The 18,513-nt window shown below is 39.8% G+C and overlaps 1 protein-coding gene and 1 non-coding gene across 3 annotated transcripts in view; both read left to right on the top strand.

Annotated features, from left to right (window-relative positions):
• Positions 1–34: 34 nt before the first annotated feature.
• RC3H2 (ring finger and CCCH-type domains 2) overlaps positions 35–18,513 on the top strand; it is a 30,742-nt gene continuing 12,263 nt past the window's right edge. For both annotated transcript variants that reach the window (XM_064523929.1, XM_064523930.1), the window contains exons 1-12: positions 35–234; positions 8,412–8,708; positions 10,101–10,218; positions 10,953–11,186; positions 12,101–12,276; positions 13,626–13,826; positions 14,232–14,364; positions 14,613–14,731; positions 15,114–15,226; positions 15,830–16,138; positions 16,893–17,107; positions 17,709–18,136. In XM_064523929.1, coding sequence (XP_064379999.1) covers positions 8,478–8,708; positions 10,101–10,218; positions 10,953–11,186; positions 12,101–12,276; positions 13,626–13,826; positions 14,232–14,364; positions 14,613–14,731; positions 15,114–15,226; positions 15,830–16,138; positions 16,893–17,107; positions 17,709–18,136 — 2,277 coding nt within the window. In that variant the 5' untranslated portion in view covers positions 35–234; positions 8,412–8,477. The remainder of the gene's footprint in view (positions 235–8,411; positions 8,709–10,100; positions 10,219–10,952; positions 11,187–12,100; positions 12,277–13,625; positions 13,827–14,231; positions 14,365–14,612; positions 14,732–15,113; positions 15,227–15,829; positions 16,139–16,892; positions 17,108–17,708; positions 18,137–18,513) is intronic.
• LOC112983648 (small nucleolar RNA SNORD90) lies at positions 14,029–14,137 on the top strand. Its single transcript, XR_003259279.1, has one exon. It is a non-coding gene; the product is annotated as a small nucleolar RNA SNORD90 (small nucleolar RNA).

Here is an 18,513-nt window from a genome sequence, read left to right as displayed (position 1 = left end):
CGGCCGTTGGCCGCGGCGGCGGTCACGTGGGGCGCGCAGGGCGCGGCGGCGGGCGGGTCTCGCGAGAGCGGCGCGAAGGGGCGGGGCTCGCGGCTGTCAGCGCGATGAGGAGGCGCCGCCGAGGCCCCCGCCGCTGCCTCCGCCGGGCCGCGCCGCGCTGCCCGCCCCATGGCGTCTGAGAGGCTGGGGCCGCCGCCGCCGCCCGCTCCCGGCCCCGCCGCCCGCGACGCGCAGGTAGGAGCGGGCCGGGCCCGGCCCGGGGGACGCGGTGACCCGGCGGGCCCCGCCCGCCCCCCCCCCCCACCGCGGGGTCCCGGCGCTGCGGAGCGGGCCGGGGGAGGGGGGGGGGTTGGGCCTGGCCGCCGCCCCGGCGCTCGGGGCAGCCATTTGGTGGCGGCCGGGGCAGGTGCGCGGCGCCGCCCGCTGACAGCGGCCTGGCGCGCGGGGGCGAAGCCGCGCCGGGCCCGGCGGCCTCCCCCGCCGCTGCGCTGCGCCTGCTGCGCCCGGCCCTCCGCCGGCACCGGGCGGCGAAGGGGCAGTGGCGCCCCCCGCTCCCCCCCCCCCCCCCCCCGGGGGCCCGCGGAGGGCAGCGGCGCCCGGCAGCCTCCCCTCCCGAGTGTCCTCCATGGGAAGCAGTGAACGTTCCCGGTTTCTCTGGCGGAGCTGCGCTGTGGGAAATCGTCAAGACAAGCAGAAGATGGGCCCAAAACCTGCGCCCATCGTGCTGCTTCTAGAGAGTAAAGCAAGAAAAAAAACCCAAAACCCTGGAGCAGGAAAAGCTTGCTGTAGTTCTGCTGGTGCTCGCGACACATTGAGGATTTTAAGTCAAGAGTAGAAGTCAGCACAAAGCATAGGAAAGGGTAGCGGTGTGACTGGAGAGGGGCGAGCGCTGAGTTACAGTCAGGGTGCAAAGTGGAATGGCTGGTGCCTCTAATGAAGTAAAATAATAACAGCGTCTAGGTTGACAACAGGGAAAAATCTGCGATGTAGGTTTGTTTGTATCTTGTGCCCTGCTATATCTTTCAATGCAAACTTAAGATTTCTCTTGACAAAGCTGGGTTTAATTGCAATTCTTGTAATGTAGTCACTCTTTTGATTATTCTTTAATGCCCATTGTAGCTATATCATAATGTTGAAATGAAAATTAAATTCAGCCCTTCAAATTGCAAGGGTGCAAACTTGTTTTTGAGGCAGAAAAGATCTTGGCATTTTAAATGACAAGCTACAAGTACAATTGTGAATCTTCTGAATCAAAATACTGTTATTTGACCTTTGGTCGGTGCTAAATATAAGTGGAAATTCTAGAACTTGAAACTTCTATTGCTAGCATAAGTATTATTCCATGAAGCACTGAATTCTTAATTATTGTGATTAATCTCTTTTTCCAAGACCTGTGTGCCTTTTTAACGAACTTTTTCTCATTTCTGCGATGTGAGCAAAGCTTTCATCAAGAAGAGGTTTCTTACTCATGCTCCTGTCTTGTATGAAGTCACGCTCATTTCTGCCCAAAAATTAAATTCCAACAAACTTAGTGGTAGTCCTTGAGATATCTCAAACTTCAGTCCTAATTTTGAGCATTAATCTCTTCTATTTACAGGTTTGCTGGTTTATAATAAATACAATATTTATAATACACAGAGGGTATTGCTGGTAGCATTTGTTTTGATAGGTATACATTAAACTTTATTTGGTAAGCTTTTTTAGATCTCGTAATGAGATGAGTAGAAACAGTCACTCTTTACTGGCTGGACAACCCTATTGAACGGAATAAAATGTATATTCATGGATATACTAAGCTGTTCTCCATGAACTTTAAAAAGCCTTTCTTTCTCTTACAAAAACCTTCTGTTTTCTTGCTGATGTTTGAGAGCAGAATTAATATTTCCTTAAAATTATTTGAAAAATGTTAGAATATGGAATTCCACTTGTGTAAAACACATGGTTTAAGCGTTGCAATGGAGATGGTGATAAAAGGGATTTGAAAGACACGGAGAACTAAGCCACATGTAAGAGTTCTCATTCTCTGATAAATATTCATGAAGAGTATGGAATTCTTTAGCATATCTATTCTAGAAGTACTTGTGTCAAAATGGACTTGTTTGGAGATAGATGCTCTTCTCTGCGTTCAGAGTAAGTTCAGCTGATTTTGGTGGTGAAGAAAACTTTTCCTGGCAGTTGCCCTTCAGTTATTCCTGAAAAGTCAATACTGTTACAGGATCTGAATTCCTATCAGGCTTGTGGCAAGGACAAACTCTCCTATCAGTGACACCTATGAAACACAAAAAAGCCCCAATGGAGTTACGTAAGTCTATAGGAAACTCTTAAAGTCTACTAATGTGATTTTTTGCTAGCAACACTTAAGTGGGAAAGAGCAGGTGTTACCTATTGGGGATGTACTCACTCTAGTGTTGATGGGGGCGGATTTCACTCTGAATGGAGTGAACTTCAGCAATCACTGAGCAACCATAAACTGAAATTTGTATTGATGAATTTTAGCATTCTTTATGGTAAGTTTTTCTTCAACCACACGTTTTAGGGAGGAAGAGGGGGAGATCTAAAGCTTCAATTTCTTAAGAAGAGAGCAAGAGAAGCATTCAGTAGTTGCGCTGGCAAAACCTAGTCTGAATAGAGATATGTATTGTAATATGTCACCAAGTTTTCTCTTGATAATGACTTTTCTGAAATTTAGATTGGGCTGTAGGTACTCATAGTAGCACTAATTTTTGCTGAAAAAATCTAATCAAAATAATATATGTAATGGTCATTAAAGAATTCTCTTCATATCTAGAATTTACGCAGGAGATTTACATGTGATAGATGCAATATGGAATGTAGAAATAAGCGAGTCTACTATGTAAAGAGGATTTATTTTAACTTCAAGTCATCATAGCTGAATGATGCAAAGCTATTAGGGGATGGCCCTTTCCTAAGCCTTTAATGAAGCTTTTTTTTTTTTTTTTTTTTTTTTTTTTTTTTTTTGAGAGAGGGAGATCTATAAACGCTGGCTCTTGAAGAGAGATGAATAAAAGACTAGGCATTTCGGAAAATAATTTAAAGCTGATGCTTTGACTAAGTTATTGACCTAGGCAATATGCTTGCAGTACTGCATAACTTGAGAGGGAAGGCTTGAAAAAACTACCTCCTTGTAGTGCAAACAAATGTTTAATCTGCATAAACAAAAAATACAATGGAAAAATCATTTCCTTTAAAAAGGATAAGAAAATCCCATGATCTCTGCAGTCAAGTTCAAGGGCTTTTTAATTTAGTAGTTAAACAATTGAATTCCAGGGGATTTAGGCATAAATCTACAGTGAGATTGTAACTGGGCTACCTTAATTTGTGAAAACTCCATGTAATCACATAAATTTTTCAAAATTTTGCTTAATCTGTGGAAAAGACTTACCTTTGTTCAGCACCAGAAGAATTATTCTGTGTCTCATTCTCGTAAAAGATCTGCTTACTGGAGTTTCCTTTGCCTGCGTCCCACGAGGGACCTGATCGAGTAGGCATGAGCAGAGCCGACCTAATGCGGAGCTACGAGGCTGCGCTTCTGCTCAGAAACGTGGCTGCTGGTGATACTACCGCCTCTCGTTTTCTCCTAGACGTTTGCCTAGGCACCAACTGCAAGTCTACAACTCCTCCGTTTCAAAGGGCTGAAACTTGCATATCTGATTCTGGTAAATGCCCTAACGCCTGGGCAGTGTGCAGCTTTGATGGGGATCACTGTCTCTACCTCCTGTTGGACCTGCTTCCCTTTGAAGAAAATAAGGTTATCTTAGATTGAGACCCATGCTCACCATGTTATCTAGTAATTGGGGTATGTAGCTGGGGAGGAGGCATTGAATTTTGCTCTAAAAAGTATTCCTAGATTTGATGCAGTGACTGCTGAGGAAAAATGAACAAGTGATCTTTGAAAATGAAGCAGAATCCAGAAGTTACCTGCTCAGGCAGCTGAGTGCTAGGCTCAGTCCTCTTTGTGAATCTTCAGTCCTTTTTTATGCAAGGAATAGCTTCAACTTCATTGAAAGTGTCTCAGCTCTAAAGTTGCATACCGTGGTGTGTTTGGATGCTTTTTTGTGAGGTGGAAACGTGGATTAAAGTCATTTGAAAGGAATTGAATTTGTATCTCTCGGCATGCTAGTTACTGAATTAAGATGTAGGGAAATTCCACCACCACTAACAAAAGAATATCCCTTTCTCTATTCTTGTGTCATGTTCTTCAGCTCCTGAGGTCATTAACTCCTGTAGTGGAGAAGTAAACATCTGCTTTCTGGTGTTAGCCTCCAAGCCCTGGATAAGGGTAGATTTTAAGATAAAGCTTTGTCATCAGCATTTCTAATTAGCTAGTCTAGGCAGTGTTCTGCTCTGTGTGCTGGCTCAGTATCCTGTTGCGGGGCTCCAAAACCTCTCCTTGCGTTGTTTGACGAGTATTAGTACTGAACTCAAGGCCAGGTGCCAAATGGGCGACATTGCTCCTCAGAGATCAAGCCCTCTCGCCTTTAAAGGTTTGTTGTGTTTAATAAGAAAACTAGCAATTTGTTCTGTGACAGGTAGAACAAGTGAAGTTGAAATTTCTGCAGATTTGTGTCGGGTCCCTACCCTCTAGATAGCCCTTTATTATATCTGAACAAAGTCTGTTTTGTAGTTGGGTGCTGGCTGGTACATATGTGCTGATTGACCAGGAAAGCAGACAAAATAGACAACTGCTGAGTGAGGATGTGCTACAGAGTTTCTTGAGAACTAACCCAAACTTTTTTCCAGATACTGATTTTCAGGAAATGAATATATATTTCATACAGGAAGTATCTCTATCAGATTTGCTTGAAAATTGTCTGGAGGTTCTAAAATTGCTATGGGAGGGGAACAGACTAACAGAACAGCATGATTGCCTCAGCTCGGTTTCCTTAGGAAAACGGGCTTAAAGTGATATTTATGGGTCTCTGTCCAAAGCTTGTTGAATCAGTGCAATGACTTGGATTAGTTGTGAAGAATGGCATGAGATTAAGTAGTTAAAAGTTAATTTAAAGTAAGAACATCTAAATCTTGCAGCTTCCTTTATTGGTAAATGGTACAGCTGTTTGATAAAGGTTTCAAGGCTCCCACCCCCCACTTACATCAAATATGCTGTTCTAAAATTATCATGAGAAAATCAATGATTTATTGCTGTTACTAGGCTCCCTTGCAAACATTAATACAATAATGTTTTGCCACTGCAGTAGAAACAGAAAATGAGACTCAACTGTAACTATTTATTTATTTAACTTCTGAACTTAGACATGAGCATTTTTCAACTTGTCCTCTGAAGTGTTGCTTTTAATAGATAATGCTATAAATTTTTTTCTAGCAATACTACATAAACCTATTTAAGTAAAAACTACCATCTCTTTTCAAACTGTTTACCTTGTATGTTTGACCAGTTTCTTTATCAGCCATTTCCTTGGATTCTTTTTAGGGTGCTTGTACTTTGACAGGGAAGAGAAGCCCTGTACATGTGTAGACATAGCATGACTACCAGAACGAACAGGAATTAGTACAAACTGAGTATACTTTCTGTTACAAAACAAAATGATTTCTAGTTGACATTCTTTAGTATGCTTGCTTTCTTGTGTTTGTTCAGTTTAGAGCAATGCATTTTTTTGCTCTTCAAGAGGACATCCCTAAAATACCTTGTTTTTGACAAGGAACAGCAGTCTATTAAGTAGTTGGCTTATGCTTTTTGTAGAAGTTGACGTGATAATTCAGGGATGTTTTTCTTAACACACTGGAGTGCAAGAATGGCAAGATAGCTGGCATGCTTAATAGAGTATGGAGACTTCCTCTGTGTATGTCTGCTTGAAGTTTTAGGAGTTGAGAGCTTTTCCCAGCTGTTTGCTGATTTAATTAGATATCTTCCTGTCAAGAAATCTGAAGGTCAACACATGCTCAGTAGAGTCTGTCATTTATGGTGATTAAATATTCAAAGATAGATCTTTAAAGATGGGTGGTGCCGTCTCTAAGGAATCTGTTTTGTTTTATTTCTATGCTGATCAGGAAAACAGAGGGCATAACTATTTTAAAAGCTTGTAAAGAGAGAGGTGGTTATTTTTTGCAAGTCTTTGAAGTATCTGTGGAAACTAAATGCGGGTGCTACCACCGAGTAGAGATTCCTTTGTTGGAATTAACTAATGAGAAGTGTGGAAGTAAAGACTGCTTATTCGGAGATTGTCAGTGACCAACAGCCTATTAGCAGTCGAGCTGCCTGTGTGCTGAGCTGCCTTTTCTTAAACTTTCCCCGTCGTGAGTCACGATAGCACACTTCCTAGAGAGGTCTCGTTCGTGCTGTTACCTGTATGGTGCAGTCAGACAGATGGAAAACCACTGATACTTTTGCTAGGTCAGCAGTAACAGTGGTGTTAATGTTTTGCCATTTCTGGTAATGCTGGCAAAAAGCTTTAAGGAAAGCGTTTACTGGAAAGCCTTGCACTACAGTTCTGTGTATTTCTTGTCCTGCTGTTTTGGTAGGGAAGCTGAAGTAGGTGGGTTAAAGTGGTAGGGTTCTTTTGCAGAGAAATTAAGAAGCTTTTTGGGCATTTTGACTCATGATTTGTTTTTGCAGTTACTTGTTTTGCTTTTGTATTTCCTTGGTTGAAAGATACATGTAGCAATAGCAGATTAAGCAAAAGTGTAATTCTTTTCTTCCTTGCAAAAGTTTTGACTTCATGCTTTTCCTAGAAGTTGGATGAAAATCCATTTTGTCTAATGTGTGTAAATGTTCTGGCTTATGTTGAAAGTTTTGCCTCAGCAGTTTGGTTTTGAAGGGACAGGTTCAACTTTCAGTCTGTTTTGTTCTACATTTACTATCAGAATTCATTTTGGGGGAAAAAAATCTCTGCATAATACTGAAAAGTTCCCTGAGATAAGGACATCGTGTACAAGTATCCTGTTACTTAAAGGGCACTGAATGTTCATAGTGCTAAATAGAATTTCTAAACAGATGGTCATAATTAAAATACATCTACACATCAAGTCTATTTGGTGTTCCAGTAATTATTTCAATGGTCCGATACTTCAGCATTAATTAAACTGTAGACTGGCCAACAATGGAAGCACAGCAAAGGGTTACGGAATTCAAATGCGGAGGGGAGATCTTGACTTCCTCAAAATATTTACTTTTTTCCATCATTGGAAAACATTACAATATAAAAAGTAATTAAAATGCTTGTATTTGCATTTCTAACCAGCTGCCAGGATAGGCTTGTCCATAGCTTGGAAGTAAACTAACTGGTCTCTGGGTTGCATAGAAAGTCAGTATTGTTGCACATTGCAGCAAAGGGTGGGGCTGTTTAGCCATTAGATGAAGCTGTGAATGAGGAAAGTTTGAATGTAAATATTTTAGCTGAACTTCATAGGCCTGCTATCTTTTTTCCCAGAACTTAGTTATGTAAAATGGGATGTCTTTCAGAACAATTTCTAGAAATTCTTCTCTTGTGTGGTTTTTTTTTGTTTTGTTTTGGGGGGGGGGATAAATGATTTGCATGGTACTTCTGCACAGAGTTTGTTTCAAGCAGAAGGGGACTTAATAACAAGCCAACTGAAGTTATTGCTTGTTTTATCTTGAGCAAATTTTGACCTAAATACCTGCATTTCCAGTACATCGGAGATTTTCTTGCTCCGAGTTTTTCGAAGTAGATTGCATTGTTGTGTGAAGTAGCGAAGATCTGAAAAGCAAGAACTGAACGCAGCAAACTCTGCCCTTCTTGAGAGCTGTGAGGGGTTTTTAGGGGAAAAAAGGAAAAGAATGCAAAAGGGAAGCACAAAGTTAATCTTTCATTCTTTCAGTATTTTCTCATGATTCTTAACAAAGATGTATAAATTAAAATGCTTAGATTGATGTCTAATTAAGTCCACACATGATCTGCCAAAGGAGAGCCAGCAGTCTTGTTCTGCTTGCTTCCAATGAAAACAAGTAACCTTTTTAGGGTTTTTTGTTTGTTTTATTCTCCCCCCCCCCGCCCCCCAAGCTCTGTTCCTGTTCCACAGCCAAGGAGTGTTTTCAGGGTTTTAAAAATCTGAATTTAGATGAGATTGTGTGAGATATGGTTACTGTGATTCATATGTTTGTTTTCTGTGCCAGTAAGTGACTTCCTCTTCTTTTCCATGACAAAGGTGTATTTAATCCTGTGAGAAGAATTTTAATAGTATTTATTGTAAATAAGTGCAACATTTACTTACAGTAGTCTGCATTAACTCAGTTTGAGCCTTTCTGGATACTATTATTAACCAAACACAAAGTTGGTTTTGTGTTTTTGAGCACTTCAGCTTGTGGTTTTGGTTTTATTATGTAAAATATTGAATTGGTGGGGTTTTAAAATTTAAAAATAATTCTTAATGACTAGAAAGCATGTTTTAAATACTCTGTTGTTCACTTACAGCTGCCAAAACATAATACAGTGAAATAATGGTCTGCTAGCCTGCTAAGCAAGTGTCCAGCTTCCACAATGCCTGTGCAGGCAGCTCAGTGGACAGAATTTCTGTCCTGCCCAATCTGCTACAACGAGTTTGATGAGAATGTGCATAAACCCATCAGCTTAGGTTGCTCTCACACTGTCTGTAAGACCTGCCTGAACAAGCTTCATCGCAAGGCATGTCCTTTCGACCAGACTGCCATCAATACAGACATCGATGTGCTTCCTGTAAACTTTGCACTCCTCCAGTTAGTTGGAGCCCAGGTATGATTTAAGGAGGTCTTTGTTTTGCCACTTCATGTTATTACCATTTATGTTCTGGCTGCAGTGCATGCACTGATGTTTTGCACTCGTTTTAGTCTAAAAATTATAAGACGTTTTCTTTGTAGTATTTTAAAATCCACATATGTTATAAAAGAAACCACGCTATTTTCAGGACTGTCCCTTTCTCATAAAAGGAAAAGATGTTCTAGCTTTTTGTGTAAACTGAATTCTGGTTTAAAAAGGCTCTTGATATCTAGAGCTTTCTGCACAGTGAGTACCTAATGCGTGCTTTTGAGAGAGGCTTCCATCATCTTGAGATGGATAGCACTGCGACTGGCGAAAAACACCAATTAAGAACGAGACGATTATGTGTCACAGTTGTCATTAGAAAAAGTGAATCTGCAGATCGTGCTCATTCATTGCACTGTCATGGGGAATCTCACTTATACATGTCATGTGTCCAGAAGTAGCTAGCTGTTTAACCACGGTTAAGATAGCGTGTGTTTTTGTTGTTGTGCGTGTGGGCTTTCTATGCATGATGATGGCTTTTCAGTTGCACTTTCAGACACAGGCCAGGAATGTTCCCTGTGCCGTCTCGTAACAGTGGCAAAACAGTGATTATATAATCGGTATTGCACTTCATGGAGACTAAATAAGTCTGTTCTCCTTACACTTACTATATATTTCAGGGTGTTTTTTCTCCTCAAGTTCACCTGTTCCTTCATTCTTTATTTCTAAACTTGTCATAATCACTGCCTTAACCTTACAACTTTTATTTTCCTGGTCTCCTCACTTCCTGCAATCTCTCTTAAACTGTTTAATGTATTGTGACTAACAACTCTTTATTTGCATGGTCTGACTTTGTTAGTGTACTAGGTTTTTCACTAGGTTAGGTTTGTCGTTCTTCTCTTTGAAGATTTTAGAGCTGCTGCATGCCTAAATTATTTTTTTAACTTCTGTTTCGGGCTTTTTCATATTATGCTCCTGCCAATTAATTTTGTCTTGCAACTGCCTTTGTCCCTCTGTGGTAGATCATGCTGATTTTGTACACTGATCATCCTCTCAGATCTTCTGTTCTTCACACATCTGTTAAGTCCATTCTCATTAGACCTTGGTTATTGTTTCTTTCATCCTGCTTTGCTCTTAATGTGTTGAGTACCAATCACAAGCTTTCATCGCTGTGATACTCATCTTTAGTCCTTTGCGTTATGCCTCACTATGTTCCACACACCTTGGGTGGGTCCTGTCTTTCGCTTCTCTAAAAAGCAATGTACATCTGCAGTGTTACATAACTAATAGTAGTGATGTTCATACCATCGTAGGCCTATCTGCTAAGTCAGCCAGGTATATATAATTCTTCTCTCTTCCCCCACCCTCCTTGCATTTTCTTAGGTACCTGATCATCAGACGGTAAAGTTGAGTAATGTAGGAGAGAACAAACATTATGAAGTAGCAAAGAAGTGTGTTGAGGATTTGGCACTCTACTTAAAGCCACTAAGTGGAGGAAAGGGTGAGTCTTTACTGAACAGTGGAATTTTGATGTAGCAGGTTGGTTAATGTTTAATAGCATTTGTTTTCAGCACTGACTGATCTTTAGGTATCAATGGCATAATCCTCTCACTTTTGTGATTAAAATTTCCCTTACATCTTTAAAAGTTCATTCACACCTGTGACACTTCCATCTTTGATTTTAACTTTACAAGCTACTCATTTTTTTTATTTAATAACATTTCTTTGGGCCAGCACTGTACTAAAGTTGAACTTTCCCTAAAGAATAGGTTTGACATCAATTTAAGACTTTTAAAATTCTTTCTAGTAAAGAATTACACAGCTATATTTGCAGGTCTGCAAGTAATCATGGGATGTTCACTGTTCATTACTGAGAACTTGCAGAAGGCTTACGTGCTCTGAAGGACAGACAGGAATCCTTAGTAGCCTTAAACTTGTCTTTGAGGATAGAAGTGATGAACATGCTACTTGAAAACATATGCATTCATTACAGGTTATAGTAAGCCAGGAAATCTCTTAGTACAACACTTAAAAGATGCCTGACCAAGGAGGAAGACTTCTTACGTGTTGCAGAATGCAAGTTACCTAACAGAAAGAAAGATATTTGTGATAAGTATGCAAGTCCTAGAGAAATATATACATATACAATCAAACATTTTTTTGTTTGCCTTAACTTATTCAGGTAAATTGGTTATATTAGAACTAATAGTTTATCACTTGTCCCTTTCCTTAAAGGTGTTGCTAGCTTGAATCAGAGTGCACTGAGCCGTCCAATGCAGAGGAAGCTTGTGACACTGGTGAATTGTCAGCTGGTGGAGGAAGAGGGTCGGGTTAGAGCCATGAGGGCAGCTCGATCCCTGGGAGAAAGAACCGTTACAGAACTGATTTTACAGCACCAAAATCCTCAGCAGCTTTCTGCCAATCTTTGGGCTGCCGTCAGGGCACGAGGATGCCAGTTTCTAGGACCAGGTAAGGTACTGGCAGGGTCTTTGGTTGTACCTTTTCTTAATGCAGAAACATTCCTTGGAAATTTCTTCTGTGCAGTTAAAGATGTAATTACTTTATGGCGGGGAGGAAGCAGAAGGCAGACTAAAGAGTTAGTAAAATCTGCTGACTTAGGGGTTTTTTTTTCCTTATTGATACTGCTCTTAAAAATTGTGAGGAAGAATTCCACATTCTGGCAAAGAATAAACAAACATGCTTTCTGTGCTGTTTGTAATGCAGTGTAACCAACACCGGCTAGTGGTACTGGTCTCTGGCTGGAAAGTGATAGGAAACTGCAGATGTTCACTTTTGTTCATACTTTAGTTGTGGATACAATCAGCCGTAAATTTTAAAATTAAAGTATGCTGCAACTAAAATTATAGTGATCATCTTTACATTTTTGGTAGTAAAAACAAATTCCTAGTTAAGAATACTGTTCAAGTAAGCGAAAAATCAACAGCAAATCCTGTTTAAATTGAAAATAGTCTGCTCCTGATTCCCATGGCTGATGATAGCATTGCTGTACTGTTCCCATATTTATTTTATACAGTTTCATGGTATAGCATTGATAAGATGTCCAAAATTACAAAGGCTGCAAGACTGCCAGTGCAGAAAAGTGTACAAACTGTATTACTGAAAACTTATTACTTACAATCAATCTTCGCCCTTAATTTTGCTGTGCTTTTAGTGCTTCTAAATATTCCCTTATTTCTAAACTAGCATATTTCTTAATGATTTTTTCACTGTTTGTTTTTTCTTATGATTAGTGAAGTAAAAACAAGCAAGGAATTGTGTTCAAGACAATTCAGATGTTCCTGCTTATGGTGCCTTATATGATAGCCTTGCTGTTTCCTGGCAATGTATTTTAATGCCTACCTTTATGTTTTTGCATGTTAAAGCTATGCAGGAGGAGGCACTGAAACTTGTGTTGCTGGCACTGGAAGATGGCTCCGCACTCTCAAGAAAAGTTCTGGTACTTTTTGTTGTGCAAAGGCTAGAACCAAGATTTCCTCAGGCCTCCAAAACAAGCATTGGTCATGTTGTGCAGCTACTGTATAGAGCATCATGCTTTAAGGTAAAATACAAATATTTAAACTTTACTGTTATGTAAACTAGTGCAATTGCAAAGAACCCTTCCTAAGCATCAGTATGTTTCACCTGTGAGATGTTATGTAAATTCAGATTCCACCTATTAAATAGTTAACTGGTTCTAGATAAATTCTTGATAGTCTACACTATGTTGTTTAATAGCCGATCTTTGTAGAGATTGAAATTTTCCAGAAGGTAAATCCCACTGTATATATTTAAACTGGCATGAAGTAGTTGTCTGATATTTGAAGTTCCCTGTAAAGGCAGCAGATGTGCACTTGTGGAGCTAGCAGGAATTGCTTCTGAAGTTACTGCCCTCATTATTAATTGCTGCCCATCATCTGGAAACTACCTACCTTAAGAGAGACATGGAACCTGACTCTGTGGGCACTCATAGTCTGTTTCAGGGAGAAGTTAACTATTTTAATATAATCTCTTATGGCTTTAATTAGATTCATAAGAGTAGGGCATGACCAGACATGCCAGATTGGCCAGGATGCTATCAAAATTTAGAATCCAATCCCAGCATTATGAAGAAAACTTTTGAAACACTGTAGGCTCTGGGAACTTCCCCAGCTCCAGTACCAGGCATAAAAGGGAGATGCCACACAGGGAATGTGCTCTTAACCCAAACTTGCACCCTTGCTTTTCTTTTGTCAGTATCTAGCTGTCTCATGCTGAAGAATATCTGCCTTATTTTTGATTTATAGGGGTGTTTTTAAGTTGAATATTCCCCCACCTTAGATATCTGGAGAAGAATGAAAAGTTAATTCAGTGGACGTACAGTATTGCTAAACAGAACACTAAAATAGTGAGACATGTTACCTTCTTTTAGGACAAATGTTGTGTATAACCTAGGAGTTTGCTTAATGCTTCTGGTGGGCTCTCAGTTAAATATTCCGTTCTTTAAATGCCAAAATCCAAAAAAAATAAATCTTCCTTTGTATTGTTTAAGTCTCTTCTAGAGACTTTTCTATTTCTTTGAGTCATCTGATATTGGGCAGCAAAACAATAGTAGCAGAATTAAACAACAAAATCTCTAACTGTGTATCAGCTAACTACTTTGTATCTTCTGTGACTTAAGCAAAACTACTGCTTAGCTGGAAATAGTGGTGTAGATACCATAGTTTCACAACAGTAATCCTATAAAAACTTGGAAAGCTCACTGCTCTGCCTGTGTGCTGGTATCTAAAGGAATGAGTTTTTGGAGGGAAAAAGAAGTATGTTCTAAATATGCAAAATCAGTATAATTTTGCAATTTGTGTTGTGTAGCTATCTTTCTGCTGAACTTGGACAGCTTTAAAGAAAGAGTGTTTAAGCATTACTGTTTTTTAGGTTACTAAAAGGGATGAAGATTCTTCTCTGATGCAACTTAAAGAAGAGTTTCGGAGTTATGAGGCTTTGCGGAGAGAGCATGATGCCCAAATCGTTCACATTGCCATGGAAGCAGGACTTCGAATATCACCAGAACAATGGTCTTCCCTTCTTTATGGTGACTTGGCACATAAATCGCACATGCAATCCATTATTGACAAGGTTCGTCAAAGAGATGGTTTAGTATCATAGTAGGATTAGATATGGCTATTAAATGATAAAATAAAAATCCTAGAACCACTTCAGTTATCTTTCTGTCTTTAGTTGTATCAAATATTAATTAAAACTAGAATGAAGGACTTCTTTCCCCACTGTAGTGTAAACTTTACATGAAGACACTTTGTTTTTCCAGTAGTTAAAGTCTAGTTAAAGTCTCTGTGTCTTATGATGAAGCTTCATAGGGCAGATTCTGAGCTGAGAAATGAAATCTCTCTCCACTGATTTTCACTGTATGCCATCTGAAGACACAACTTATTACACTGATTCCTAAATGCAATCAAAAACATTTTAAAAGAAATAGGTTCCCGGTTACAGGATGCAACACACTAACGCTCACTTTGCTCTCAGCTCCAATCTCCAGAATCTTTTGCGAAGAGTGTACAAGAGTTGACAATTGTCTTGCAGCGCACGGGGGATCCTGCAAACTTAAACAGGCTAAGGCCTCATTTAGAACTTCTAGCAAACATAGATCCAAATCCAGGTATGCAAATGAAGCTTTTTACTAATAATAATTCTTTACATTTTTCATATCTAGGCAAGTAAATTATTATGGTAACGACTTCTGTTCCTGGTTTCAAAATTCCTTATAATTAATGTGGCATATTATAAACCATTCTTCAGGATTCTATCCTTATACCTGGTGTTTTGATGAACTAGAAAAGTTGCTGCTTATTTATGGTACTACTGGAATTACTGACAGATTGAGAAGCCTGTTCTTAATAATTTTAGATGCAGCATCTCCAACATGGGAGCAGCTGGAAAATGCAATGGTGGCTGTAAAGACTGTGGTACATGGGCTCGTGGATTTTATTCAGAATTATAGTAGAAAAGGCCACGAAACTCCACAGGTAACTATATTTGATTGTTGCATGGTATGTATTGATGTATGTTTAGTAAAAGATCTAACTTGAAAAAAATAGCTGTTGATTTGAAATATTTATTTCCTTTTCTGTGAAATAATTGATGATACTGTTGTCTGCAGGGTTCAGGTTTTGAGAATATAACACTTGAATATTGAACGCAGCAGAGCTTTCTGCAGCAAGCTCAGTATAGCGACACAATACTTAGCCCTGCAGCAGGCGAATTCCTTAGTTTGCCAGTTAAAGATGCAAAATGTCAAAACATGTCATGGATGTGTTTTAAGTGTGTATGCGCATGTATCTTAAGCCTCTCTTTATGTAAAACTCTATTAGATTGTAAGTGGAATGTCTTTTATTTGTGTGTTTCAAGCCACAACCAAATAGCAAATACAAAACAAGTATGTGCCGAGACCTTCGACAGCAAGGGGGGTGTCCAAGAGGAACCAACTGTACGTTTGCTCATTCTCAAGAAGAGCTTGAAAAGTGAGTATGGGAGGTATTATGTTTTCCAAATCCAAGCTGTTGAAAATGGCTTCTTCTATGCATGAATCTTTTCTGAAGGATCTGTGAATTCCTTGAAGTTAGAACTCTTTATGTAAAGTTGAAGGTACAGTAAAGCACACTCTGTAAATTAATTTCAATATTTCCCTTTATTTTACTCCATATGAAGCAGAATTTCCTTTTCTGAAACAAATCTAGGCTCAGTGCCTATCATTGATCTGTTATGCCACCCACAGGAGAAAGAATGGTGATTGGACTTTAATTGAATTAGGAAATAAAGTGAGTTATTTGGCCAGTATGTAATGTATGCATCCTTAAAGCTGTTTTCACCCAAATCCACTTCCAAAGAACTGCTCAAGTGGATCTTCTAAGAGGAGGTGATCTTTGGTCAGGAGGAGGAGCCTGATATTCTGTTTGCAGATTAAACTAAATTGTTGAAAATAAGCACCAGTTTAAAATCCTGTAACTTTTGTGTTGTGTTCCTTTCAATCTCTTCTATTTTGTCAGTTTTACAAATACATTAAACTGCACTGTATGCACTCTGTCATCTGCCTTTTCTGTGTTTGCACATGTGTTTCTATATAGGTATCGTTTGAGGAACAAAAAAATCAGCGCAACAGTGAGAACTTTCCCCCTTCTAAATAAAGTTGGCGTAAATAGCACTGTCTCAACCACAACAGGAAACGTAATTTCTGTCATAGGAAGCCCTGAAGCAACAGGGAAGATGGTGCCAAGTACTAATGGAATAGCTAATCTAGAAAGTGGTGTTCCCCAGTTGATTCCTCGCTGTGCAGACACATCCCTGAGAGCTTTGGAGAATGCCAAGAAGGGAGGGAAGGCTGGAGCCAATGGCCAGAATGTGTCTGGATCCCCTACTGAATCACTACCTGAAAAGTAGGTAAAGCTTTTGCATTAAATGGCTAAACACACTTTACTTTTAGATTATCATGGCAGACAAGTTTGTGGATGGCAAACAATAGATAATGAATTCTGGTCCTCGTTTGCAGTTGTCATTAATGCTTACTGGGTGCAGAGTTGTTCAAGATCTCATATTGCAGTGCAGATACCATTTTTTCAGAGTCTGTGGATTTAATTTGTCAGGGCCAGTTTCAGTTGTTTGAGCTGTTAGTCACGTGTACCATAAATAAAGCAGTAAATCTGTGTATCTTTTTTTCCACCTGTTCTTAGTCTAGTATCTAACTTAGTATTGAGTTATTAAAAAAATATTTCCACTCAACTTGGTATTTCTTAGCTGCAACAACAGTGTACGTGGTGATTTTTATCAAGAAAAATCCCTTTATAATCCTGGAAGGTGTGGGTCTCCCTTAGAACTGCTTAGATGCTTCTTTAGAGAGCATTGAGCCTCAAAACAACTCTTCAAAGCCTTTATTTCTTTACCAGAATATGCTTATAAGTGGTATGTAAGCTTCTGGGTACATATCAGTACATTTTCCTGAGCTTTTGAGCTCTCTTAAGAGGAAGTCTGTTCTGAGGTTTTAATAATAGCATCAGTTTGGGGCATGAAAAACAGAATTCCAGAGGAAATGACATGACCCAAATTTCCACATTACATAGGAGTGTACAGTTAGAGATGACTAACTGAAATAAGTAAAGATCTCCTTAATGATTTGTTGGTAATCCTTTTCAGTAAAATTGGTTCTCCACCCAAGACTCCTGTAAGCCAGGCAGCAGCTACCTCGGCTGGTCCTCCTAATATTGGGACAGAAGTGAATTCTGTGCCTCCAAAATCAAGCCCGTTTGTTCCCAGAGTACCTGTCTACCCTCCGCATTCTGATAATGTTCAGTATTTCCAAGACCCCAGGACTCAGCTGTCCTACGAAGTTCCACAGTACCCACAGACAGGTGAGTGAGATGAACACCGAGTAGTTCAAAATAAGCGCTGAACTTTCATCTAGATAAACCTAAATTTGTGCTGAGAAATAGCTTATATTTCAGATTATTCAAGCAAACTCTTCTGAGTTTGTTCTAGCATTAGATGTTTCCCAGGCGCTCAAAACAAAAGGTAGAGATGTTCAGACAACTGTTTCTGGAGGGAAGAAAAAATAAGCCAAGTGTTAATTATTTATGGACTCTTGGAATTGCTGAAATCCAAATTCTTTTTAGCAATTCAGCTTTTTATTTTAAAGGCAGCTATTTAATTTTGTGTATAAAGAAGTAGTACTTATGTCTCTTCAGTAAAATATGTAGTTATAACATAGTACGTTGGAAAATGGAATTTCTCTGCCATTGCTCCCAGTTGGGTCAAGCTGGTAAAGTGTCAGCACTGCCTGTGCAGGTGTTATGATACGTGAGACTATACATCCACAGAGAAGTTACAGGGTTTGTAGAAATGTGTCATTTTTGCTCTCTGAGGGTATTTATCAACACTATTTACAGTTTTAGAAGGTGTAAAATTCTGGGTCATTTGTGACCACATTAAATATTCCTTTTTCCAATTTTCAAGGATATTATCCACCACCTCCAACAGTACCAGCTGGTGTGGCTCCCTGTGTTCCTCGCTTTGTGAGGTCCAATAATGTTCCAGAATCCTCCCTCCCACCTGCTTCCGTGCCATATGCCGATCATTACAGTACATTTCCCCCTCGAGATCGACTGAATTCTCCTTACCAACCTCCTCCTCCGCAGCCGTATGGACCAGTTCCTCCTGTCCCTTCTGGAATGTATGCTCCAGTTTACGACAGCAGGCGCATCTGGCGCCCACAGATGTACCCACGAGATGATATTATTAGGAGCAATTCTTTACCTCCTATGGATGTGATGCACTCATCTGTCTATCAGACATCATTACGTGAGAGATACAACTCTTTGGATGGGTATTACTCTGTGGCTTGCCAACCTCCAAATGAACAGAGGACTGTGCCTTTACCAAGAGTAAGTGGGGAGGTGAGGGAGGTTGTAGGCTTGATTCCAAAGATCATGGCTGAAAACTTGATAAATAATTGGCATAGACCTCTTCTGTTTAGTTGGGGTTACAGTAATCAAGAATTGTGACCTGGGCTTTTGTTTTGTTTTTAACCCTGACAAAATAGGCCTGTAGAATACTTCGTTAACATTCTGAATTAAGACTAGAGCCCCGCTGTCTCTGATTCCAGTGCATGTTGCTTGAATTAATTACACATTTAAGAGTTGTTGTCCTACAAAAGACCAAATTCTTCTCCAAATCCTTGTGAGATTCTTCCAGTGATATTAGTGGAAGGCTACAGAGCTAAGGGAATATGGAGGTCCAAGTGTATATCCTGGCCCAAACA

Source organism: Dromaius novaehollandiae, chromosome 20, assembly GCF_036370855.1.
Source record: "Dromaius novaehollandiae isolate bDroNov1 chromosome 20, bDroNov1.hap1, whole genome shotgun sequence".
Taxonomy (NCBI): Eukaryota; Metazoa; Chordata; class Aves; order Casuariiformes; family Dromaiidae; genus Dromaius; species Dromaius novaehollandiae.
The sequence above is the reverse complement of the archived record's forward strand: the minus strand, read 5'-3'. Positions and strand labels throughout refer to the sequence as shown.